At 38.3% G+C, this 11,585-nt stretch overlaps 1 protein-coding gene across 4 annotated transcripts in view; it reads left to right on the top strand.

Annotated features, from left to right (window-relative positions):
* The first annotated feature begins 101 nt into the window (after positions 1–101).
* Positions 102–11,585, top strand: part of LOC110991128 (synaptotagmin-7-like) — a 35,824-nt gene continuing 24,340 nt past the window's right edge. For 2 of the 4 annotated variants that reach the window (XM_022256323.2, XM_022256320.2), the window contains exons 1-3: positions 102–187; positions 3,643–4,234; positions 9,055–9,280. In XM_022256323.2, the coding sequence (XP_022112015.1) occupies positions 4,207–4,234; positions 9,055–9,280 (254 nt within the window). In that variant the 5' untranslated portion in view covers positions 102–187; positions 3,643–4,206. The remainder of the gene's footprint in view (positions 188–3,642; positions 4,235–9,054; positions 9,281–11,585) is intronic. The other 2 variants (XM_022256324.2, XM_022256321.2) reach the window with 1 other exon arrangement.

Raw genomic sequence — 11,585 nt, 5'->3', positions numbered from 1 at the left:
GCAGTTCAAAGCCTCCCGCGCGCTTCGGCCGCGCTGCTAACCGGCCACGCCGCGCCCAGCGCCAAGGCTGCACGCTACCACCCAATGTCTACCACGTACCAGTACAGTACCACCAGCCGTACCCATGCCCACAACGGGTAATACAAGATACTTGCTCTGTTGGCTCATGCTTGACTGAAGCTAAATGGTAAGCGTCGCCAATTTGTGAATTATCTAACTTAAGATTAATAGCTAAGTCTGCTCCTAGTGTGCCCTTATAGATATTTACTTGTCGTTATGGTTGTAAATTATAATTAAAAAGTTAAGTTTGAAAGTTCACCGTAAGTTAGCTTGACCTTGGGCCTGGCGTTACAAACTCTCAGCATGCTCTCAGCAACTTCTTCGGTATGCGTGTTGCGTATTCAAACTGCAGCGACCTAACGTTACAATGACAGAGTTGTGCTGGCATTAGCAGCAGTGGTGTAGACGTGTTGTTCGGTAATTTTCGCAAAGCATCTTTGCTGTCATGGCTCATGGTTGTCAGGTTTTCAAGATTTGTTCAATATTGAATTAGAGTGGGCCTTCTTATTCAAATTCACAACTTCAGCTGTGTTTGAAACATTCCCATACATGTATTTAAGTGGTGGTATTTTGGGAGATACATGTAAATCTAAAAAAATGGGTGAAAACATTCTGCAAATATTTCTCTCCAGAGGCTGCATTATTATTGGAAAGAGTTCGATATACAGACAACACTAAGTTTCCCTTAAAATATTGTAACAGCCACCAGAAAGTGATATCCTAAGAAGTGAAATTTAGCTAAGAAAATTCAGACATGTCAGAAGCAGTCACTTTGAAAACACTCAGATTTTTTCAGACATACCTCATAGGTTTGTGCACAGGGCCATCAAGTGTTGTCTGTATACGAAACTCTTTCCGTATTATTTTTGCAGCCCTTTTATTTCCCACAAAGTAGTGTTTTTTAATATCAAAAGAATAATAATAATGTGGAATATTGTAACAATGATCCAGTGCTGTGCACTAGAATCCTTACTTGTTACATACCCTCACATGTACATATGTAATATACAAAAGTAACAATTTTTAAAACATTTTTCAAAAGTCAGAAGTCCTGGAGCCTCAACACCATGCTATCGTTTTATCTGAGAGCCTGCTTTGAGTTTGGGCATGGTATTAATGTCAAATTCTTCATTTTGAATGCTAAGTAGTAAAGATAAATCTTAACCAAAAATTTGTTGCCAATGTTTGGAGAAAAAAAATATCATCAGGTATGCTCCCACGTGGGCAGTTGTCACAATTTTGCTGTTTCACTGTCAGACTTGATCATGAAATACATGTACATGTATGCCTGTGCGATACCATGGTGCCATTACATGTATTTTTCATGAAAAAGAAAACCAACTCTCCAATGTCATATCTTTCAGGAAAAATGTTAAATTACATGTATTTGGTTTTGTTTCCTCCTTGTAATTTTTAATCAAAAGATTGTTTAAAATCTGTACCAATTTTTAACGTTTCAGGAACAGGAAAACAAAAGCACTCTGCCCTTGCCCAACTCATCGTGTTGCAAATCAGAATGAAAAGTATATTTTCTTTTATAAGATGATATCACCGTCTTTCCCAATTGCTAAATATCAATACATGCAGACTAACATACATGTACATGTACGGCTGAAATCAAGATGACTGTGCCCACATGATTTTCGTTGTTCAGCTGATCAGCTTGTCGGATTGTTCAAGGTGTTTCTTAAATACATGCACACGTATTACAACAAAAGAACAACATCAGTGGGACCCTAAAGGATGTAAAGGTGGATATTGAAAGCACCAAACTACATGTACATGTAGCATTTAAAGTGATGGATATGGTGCACAAATACTGGTCAGTATTATCAGAAAGCTACATGTAGATCAAAGATGGTTCTTTTGTGTGGCTACAGATGAAATTTCAGTAAGGTCAGTCTCCTGAAATCCCAACAAATATGACACAGACTAGACCAAACTTGACTGACTTTAAGGTGGGCAAGATGTACTTGTAGAAATCCTAACATGCCTAACATTAGAAAAAAAGGGCAGTCTTCAAAATGGCCCACATAGAGGTACTCGGTAGTTTGAGCACATGTATCCCTTCTTATTTGTTGTTTCACATAAGGTTTTAAAAACCTCTCACAAGGTGTTTCAAGCGAAACCAAGGGGGACTGTGGATTCATTTGAGAAATTAGGCGGGAAAAAAGGCAGTTTATTGGAGATAAAAACACACTGTCAAGAAAATTTCCACCTGAAAAAATATCTTGCGTGGTGGGAGAATCTGGTCAGGTAGTAATACAAACCTTAAAATGATTTTAACAGGGATTTTCAATGTATGCAAAAGTTCAACATGTTGAAATTTATACATCTGTTTGCTTCTGAATCCCACTTTCTGCTCTTTTCTACATGTATCTACAATCAGTGACTAACCAGTACATTTGAGGTACATGTACATGTATGCAAGGCCATAAGGAAAGTTCATTTTTCATGTCAACCACCTGTGTGGCTGAAAGACTACTGCCAGAGAATTTACCCAAAATTCATGTACATGTTTTCAAAAACATTTCACTCAAGTTTTTTACCTTCATCTCAGACATTCCACAATGTGAACATTTTCAAGGTATCATACATGTACATGTATAATGCAAAATTGTAAGCTACACCTGTATATATGCTTCCTTTGTCGGAAAAGTTGGTCTGGAGATTTATACTTTACATATACATGTACGAGGGCACCTCCGCTGGCTGTTTTGCATACATGTACAGGTGTATATGTATACATGTACTGGCACCATACAGTATATTAATTATACTAACAGGGACCATCAGGACACCTGTTATGCATGGACTGCTACTGGTGTCAAGTGGTTGTTGACATGCACATTTTTAAGCACACTTCCTTAGTTTTATTATGAAGTGTATACATGTACTTGTATTTTAGTCCTTTTCTTGTAAATACTGGTTGTGTCAGTTAGTAATGCCTTGAGGGTAGGTCATCAAATAATGACGTACTCTCATCAAAGTACCCCCCCAAATGTCTTTTTTTTTCTAGCAACTTGGTAGGCTTGATTGTACTGTACCTGCACTTCTTGTACACTGAACTGTTGATTTTCAATTCAGTGCTTTTTCCAGATATGTAGATACATGTACATGTACCAACCATGCTGGCAGTCCCTCTTATCAGAGTCCAACAAGAAGGCTAGTGTTCATTGGCATTGGATCTATTGAGTGTAATCCAAAATAAGGAACTGAAACAGTTGTGTGTCTTTTCAGAATCCATCTAATGCAAAATGTGAATTTTCGTCTCTCATCTGGTGGAGAAGTAAACCCTATACACGTACATACATGTACTTTAGATACTAAAACAGAGCGATTGTTGGAGATTTGTTGTGGATTTTTATTTCTGGTCTGAAATGCCACAGATGAACCAATTCCACCACCATTACAATTGTTACTTTTTTGAAATTAACTTTGAATAAGTTAAAATAATCCCTTACTATGAATTTTAGCATAATGACCTTCACTTGTGTACAGCATGCATGTGTCATGTAGGATTATTTAAAAGCTTACAGAATGATTTCTGCTTTAGTTATCCCATCATTTCTCCCAATACAGGGTCAGCTGTGGATCGGTTTCCTTCATGGATTATTGACTTCGAGCAAGTGTTTCCTCCTACAGTTCTGCTTGGTTCACCTCCATTTCCTTGTATCATTAGCCCAGGCTGCTTTCCCGCATCAGCAATTTTAAATCAAATGGGAAAAAAAAATGGAGGCTGAACAGTTTGCTTAAGGATTCTGTACGCTGTTGGAATGAAGTTGGGTTATTGATGGCGTAAGCTATAACTGCTTGCACATAGGCACAAATGTGTGTGCACCCATACCTGCATCTTCTACTTTCCACAACAAGTGCATGTACATGCAAGAACAACAGTACCAGTAGATTTTGCTGTCCTGTTCAGTGGTTTTGCTGTTGGCTCCGTGCCCACCCACAGTTCGGTCATAGCCTGACGCTGTCTGTCCACCAGTGTTATGGTCTCTTGGTCTCCCGACTTCCCACCAAAAGGACTCTACCGGATGATGCAAGTTCTCTTAGTCTAAGAGACTGTGATGGATAATTCCTCATGATCGCTGCAGTGTGACTGGACTTCTCAGAAGGCCAAAAACCGTTAGCTGGAACAGCATGCAAGAAGAGCCAGCAAATCAGCAAGGTACGTGAGCAAGTCACGTTTTGATGCCTTGATTGCTAAAAGGAAACTTGTACAGATTAATCTAAGGGGATGCAACACACACTGAAAGGCGCACATTGTTAGATTTTCACTGGTAATTATCACAACTTCATATTAGTGGAAGAGACAAAATAGATGTACATGTACTCCCCATACACCATCCGTCCCACCAGCTGGATGTTGTCAATATAATGGCTTCTACAGGTGTATGTAATTCTTGTCACAGTATCAGTCAGTGTGCAGTTTGTCATCACTGGTATGGTTAATTCTAAATTCGGGGTCCAAAGTGTGACTTTTTCACCTGACCTGTGTAATTTCACATGGACATATCACTGAAATTGATTTCAAACTATTTCTACCGGTATTTGTTTGGCAGGTAATTTGCATTAATTCATCACTCTCGGAAATTAGAGAATGTGCTCTGAAACAAAATCACATGTCAGATGTGACAGGGACACGAAAAAAATTGGACCCCTAATTTAAAGAATGACCATGTGTCAGATACTTCGAGTGCTTTTTTGATTATAAAGGCTGCTACCGTACATTTGAGGCACATAACGGTAGCAAGGTTCACCCAAATTTCTCAACCTCCAAAATGGGCGGAGATACCGTACATGCACACGTATGATTCCCCTTGCTGACATACTTTTGTTGACATTGGTTAGAGCTGTTCGGTCTTCTACATGTACCGGTATAAGTCCTCAGAAGTTTGATGGTACGTAAATTTTTTACATGCACCACAGAAGACTTTCCAAGTACACGTAGCCTACAGTAGGCTACACTAAAACCCCTCCGTAATACCTTAAAAAGTTATGGTAAATTAATGTATATTTACCACATGTATACAAGTACATGTCCAGAATAAAAAGGACCATTTGTGTGTGTTGAAGTCAAAATGCGCATTCGATAGGTTTTCTGGCTGAATTAGTGTAAAACGCATTCGAATTCGTGAACATGCATTCACATTCGAGCGATTTCTCAAAGCCGGCCATTCCCATGGTTCATTTTCGAAACTGTGTACATTCAATTTCGTTTGTCGACGTCGAATCATGCTCTTTCATTTCCAGATTCAATTTAGCAACAGTATCATTCAATTTCACGATGCACAAGCGTCACTCAATTTCGCTCTGGGTGACTGGGAGGTGGATTCGTACCCAAATTTTGCTCTTGTTTTTGTCAATGGGCACTCACATTTGCATTGTACATGTAAGCTTTTAAAAGTATACGTACATGTAGCCTGAATATTGGAGACAATATGGAAGTTTCTGTATAATTATGATAGGCGTACAGTTCCAGAAACTTCTTGATCACTGGTGATATTTGCCCTGGACCTTTATTATCCACAACCTTTCATTTAACTTAACAACTATATACTCTTCTTCTGTTAAATACGTAAATGCTTGGGATAATATCAACTTTTTATTTTTTCTTTTAAAGTAAAAAATTTAGGATTATACAAAACCAATTATTTTTTCCTTCTTTTCATTATTCCAAGGTTAGCTGCCAGTTCTAGGTAATCTTGACCATTTCCCTCAAATGTTTCGATCAAACAACCACGATCAACACTGGATATCCTTGTATACGTACATGTAGCCTGAATATTGGAGACAATATGGAAGTTTCTGTATAATTATGATAGGCGTACAGTTCATAGAATAAGAGGTTCTCCCACCAAGGTGATTAGTGTACTAAGAGATCTTTTTGCCAGTGAAACATGTTCTCTTCATGATGTCATTTGAATACATTATTCAGACCTCAAACATTTAAAATTTATAATTTACACTTCGATGAAAAACATTGCACGGATGTCAGAAATGCTTGCCTATGCACGAAATTGCATGCCTATTATGAGTACCACAGTGACCATGCGGATTCGACTGTTGTTCCTACGATTTTCTAAATTAAATAGCGACTTAAACTTTATTTAACAAAAAATGCAATCGCATGCTCCTGGAGTTAAATTGAAAGATTATTTTGGCGGAATGAATGTTGATCTGGATCGTCAATCAATTTTGTACTAAATTGAATGAGCCTAACATCAGTTGGAACGCTAATTTTAAAAAGTTCAGGGTAATTCCAGAAATTAGGTGTCCAAAAGTGTTATATTTTTGTGTCCCTGTTATATCTGCCCTTTGTTATTTGTTATGGAAATACCACTAGAATTGATTTCAAACTGTTGCCATTTGTTTGGCAGGTAATCTGCATTAATTCGTCACTCCTGGAAATTAGAAAATGTGTTCTGAACTTACATGTACAAAAAAACCATGTCACATCTAGGGACACGAAAAGAAATGGACCCCTAATTTCTGGAATTACCCATAATGTAATTAATGCTTTTTTGGGTTACCATCTACATGTAAATCCCTTCTCTGATATGGATATGTACATGTATGTGTATGGTATTTGAGTGTAAACTGTAGTACCGATACATTTACATGTAATATGTACCTGTACAGGTGTACATGTAAGTATTAGTAGTGCTTGGTCCCTCCCCCAAACAAGCTTTTATCTGCTGTTACATGCAAGAGGTCACTGCTACCGTAATTTGCATGCAGACAAGGACATGTACAGAAATGTCAATGAGGTTGTGCAGCCAGTTTTCATTATCATTGTCAACAAGTCTCTAAGTACATGTATTCAGACCCTTTTGTCCATATTAGAAAAAAGGGGTTTTTATCAGTAGAAAATTAAAAATGTACTGAATGCAGATCTATATGTTACCTATGTATTTAGAAAATGTACTCCGTACACCTTCTAAAAAAGATTATATTGTGTTTTTCAAAAGGTTTACATGTACAATGTAAGTGAGCTTTTCAGTTTCCCCCACACGGCCAAAAAAAAAAAAAAAAAAAAACATCTTGAAAATAGTTCGCGGTACCCACTGCTTCATTTGACTCGGACCGGCCAGCCGACCCCGGCAAGCTCGGTGGTCGAGTGGTTAAGACATCTGCATTAGTAAGCAGGAGGTCGTGGGTTCGAGTCCCACCCGAGTAAGCTTGTGAGGTTTTTTTCGCAAGCTCTCGGACAAGCACTGAGCATACAGTGCTTATTAATGTACGTTGGGTAAGGGCAAAACCGTTATATATAATTAACATCTCACCAATGCAAAAAATATATCTTGAAAACACAAAACTGTTTTTAAACTCTGTTTTCAATGCGCTCAATGTCACACAATCTAATATTGGAATGTGCATGTACATGCATGAGTTTCATGAGCATAAGTGAGCCTTTGTCACTGTTAATCCAACATAAAAAGAAAAAGGAACAGTGTGTGACCAGTAAATTTAACAAATGCTTACAGTAGCAGACATGCTTACAGTAGCAGAACTAAGACTACAAGCACGTACATGTACATGTAACTGGCAAATTACTGCTTACTGGTTATGTACAGTACTGTACCGGTACATTCATGTACATGTACCGATTACTGCATGCGTTGAAAAATACAACAATTTTGTGTGTGTGAGTGTTTTTGTTTTGTTTCGTAGATAGACTTTATAAGTTACACGGACTAGACACAGTACGGTCACAGTGAACATCGTTTAACATGCCAGATTGTTTCACATGCTTCACTGTCCATCCACCTTTGTGGACTGAGGACAGTTTCGGCCCTTCTGATAACAAAATCCTGGACAGATTTTTAATGGAAACAAATGCACATTTACATGTATGATAATCCTCTACAGATTGCCTGGATTCATTCAAACTGTCTTTTATGAATGGCAGCGTTGCATTGACTGTTGCCTGTATTGTCACAATGGGACAGGTGTGTACGTGTACATACAGGCGTTTACTTTGAATCAAGCTGTTGGGCTCCACACATTGGGACTCCATGGCAAATGCCATACAGTTTGCATTTTTGTTTGCTTAGTGTTTTGTTGGGGTTGTGTGCTCTGACTTTTTACTGTACCTCGCATGTGGTTGACTTTGGAATGGAATTTGATGAGCATGAAAGGTCAATTGTTCGAAAGACTTTTTTCAGGAGTTAAATTTAAAAAAGAGAGAATGTTATATTCTTGTGAGTGAACTGCGCTGGTGTGTACAATTTATGTAATTTAACTGCCAACCGCACACTCTGTGTCATTGTACATGTAAATTCAAAGGATGGATGGTTAGAAAAAGGCTAAGAGAACAAGTGCCCATGACATTTCACAGTGGTGTACAATTTAATACATGTCAGTGTTACATGTACCTTGTCAATTTGCAAAAAAAAAATGACATGTACACAATGACACATGTACACGTACTTACTTTAGTTCTCGCATTTGCTTGTTAGGGTCCTTTTTTACAACATTTGGGGTTCAATTCTTTTCCAGTCTCTGTTATATTTGACGTACATGTTAGATTTTCTAAGTTTAGAACACATTCGTTAATTTCCAAGAGTGATTGAGTAATGCCAATTACGAGCCAAACAAATAAAAATAGTTTGAAACACAATTTCAGTGATATCCCATAAATCAAATTACACAGGTCAGGTGTAACAGGAACAGAAAAGTACAATATATGTGTCGCACATCAAACCCCAAATTTATAGAATGAGCTTACCGACATATATAATTGTTACAGTAAAGTTTTTAATTTTTTTCTTACTTTACGTGTGCGGGAATATGCCAGTCTTTGTACTAAACTGGGTAACCTAAGAAAGACATGACATTGTTAAATGCAGTCGTGAAAAGTTACATGTAAATTAATAAATTCTTTTTTCATTTTTGTTTTATCAAACATGCCAGTTACCATGAGAAATATTCTTTCAAAAATTGGACAACTTCTTCCCCTTCCCTCCCTCTTTCATTTCAATTCAGCCCTACACCAGTTGGTCCTGGTACTGGTGTCGGCAGCCTTCCTGACGGTGGTTGTCATGGCATCCTTCCTGTGCGGCATCTGTAACTTCTTTCGCCGGTCCAAGGATGACAACGGAGAGGAACAGAAGCAGCCCATCCTGGGCATGGAGGAGAGCAAGAAACTGGGGCCGCGGAGTACCAGCTATTCCGATAAGGGCAAGCGACCATCATTATTGGCCTCCAAAAAGTAAGTTACCCGGTGCATGTACCAGTACATGTACATGTATATTAAAGAGTAATGTTAGTTTTGAGTTCAGTACAGTATGTGAACATGTCCTTCGCACACCATGCAAAACTTGGATGTAAGCTTTTTTGTTAGTAGTGTGCACACCATACCCGGTGTCCATGTACATGTATGCATTATCTGTAGTTTGCTAAAAGGCTAACTGTAATCCAGTGACCATGGTTAACTCTGTTGCTGGTCATATGTACCGTATGTAGTTAATGCATAATTTACAAGAGTACCGAACTTATTGTTGCTGTTATGACACTATGGACATGATGGACATCTTGATCCTTCATTGGTCACTTTTCCTGAGATTTAGTTTTCAACACATTGAGAACCTTGGGATAGTTGTCAGAGAAATGGCTCTTAGAAACATCCTTTGTTGAGCTGCAGCATCAGTGACAATCTGGTTACTTCAATCTGGTTATCCTTTGTTGAGCTGTCAGTGAAACTCTGGTTACTTCACCAGCTGTTACTGGCACATTGCAGTTATATGTACAAATGTAGGTGTTGAGAAATCTGTGAAAAAAGCCTGTCACTGAATCCTCTTATGTCAGTTGAGCACCGATAGGCAGGCGTCATTAGAAATCCCTGAAAAATCCCTCACTGGATTGGTTCAATAAGCCCTAGGTAAACATCCTTTGAAATAACTTGGACAAATTAATATGTGGCACATTTACTTAAGTCGTAAAATGAGAAATTCAGGGATTAGATGTTCATTATGTGAATGGCTTGCAGATTCAGGGTTGTTAGCTGGGTGTGCTTTCAACATATATGTTTGTACTGTATACAAAATGTACAAGTCCATTACCCTCCCTGTATAGTTCTCATCAAACTATCCATGAACACAGGTTCATTTCCGTGTAATTAATTCAACCTTGTTGATGAATTTACCAGTCAGTTGATAACAACGTTGATTAATTTACCAGTCAGTTGGTAACACTTCAGCTTAAAATAACGTACAACATGTACATGTATGTAGACTCAAATTCCAGTGGGCAGGGCTCTCAAATTATGGTGGCTAGCCCAGCACTAGGTACAGACAAAATTCAAAAGTGTAATTCTGAATCTGCAATATACATGTATTCAAGTGGTTTTCTGTTGGTCTGTATCATTGTTAGCAATGACTGAATGTACAAATACATATTTTGTAGCAAGTGTGTGTTTCCGAATCCAGACACGGTTTTCCAGTTAAATGTACGGCAGAGACTCCATCACAAGTTCCATCACAAATGCATGTGAACAATTTTGCAAATCATGCATGTGAAATTATAGAAAACATCATTTGAAACTCGAACTTTGTTTTAGCACTTTTACCAGAGTACATTAGACTTTCCCAATCGAAAAGTCCTCTTGCAAGGACTCCTTAATTTTGCGTTTGCCCTCAGCAACTTTATGTACACATAATACATGTATTGTATCTTCATCTTTAGTAACTGTTCAGTTCATTAACTAAGAAGTGCCCTTCAAAAACAGTTCCGTTGCCACTGTTGAAACAGTTTATTGTCCTGAATTGTGTCAGTGTGACAAATAGTCATTGGGTCTGTGGTGTCCCTCGATTTCATGTCATGCATCATTGCACGAATAAACTACAGTCCATAGGGGTGTTAAAATGAGGATACAGTACATGTAGTATGGACTACAGAAGAGACGGTTTGATAAGGTTCCCCCCACCCCGTTGGACAGAACACAGAGTTGAGAAATCTTCTAAATCTTAAACTCCCACCGAGGTGTATTATTTAAGGGCAGGTAGGCGTTCCCAGTGGGAAACGGTGGCAAGACATGGCATCTTCACTGTCCATGATAATCTTGAGTGTGCATAGTGCTTAACATGTTCAGAAATGTACGTGTATATGCAGTTCTTTTAAAAAGAATCCCTGTACAGCCATATTTTCTGTTAGTAGCAGAACGGTCGATCACGGACATAAAGAGCCAAGTTTGCTTGTCTTGGTGGAAATGTCATTCAAAGTGTTGATGCGAAATACCGGTACATGTACTTTTGATAATCTTCAAACCTACTAACTTCCACTACCCATGCTCTTGAAGTTTTCATTTGAAAGAAAAGTGAATGTCCCATCGTTATAACGCCCTGTTTCTAAATGTTGCATACTTCAGTTTAAACATTTGCATGATCGTACCCATTTGCATGTACACCAACACAGGTTGTGGTTCACACTACATGTACCTAACCTTTTTCTCCCCGTAGGTTAATCCCACTGATCATGTTGAGTTGATACTAACTGCCTCTCCTGTCCATTGTGCATGT

The sequence above is a fragment of the Acanthaster planci genome, linkage group LG03 (genome assembly GCF_054643075.1).
Source record: "Acanthaster planci isolate LZ-2023a linkage group LG03, COTS_SCS, whole genome shotgun sequence".
NCBI classification, from domain to species: domain Eukaryota; kingdom Metazoa; phylum Echinodermata; class Asteroidea; order Valvatida; family Acanthasteridae; genus Acanthaster; species Acanthaster planci.
The sequence above is the reverse complement of the archived record's forward strand: the minus strand, read 5'-3'. Positions and strand labels throughout refer to the sequence as shown.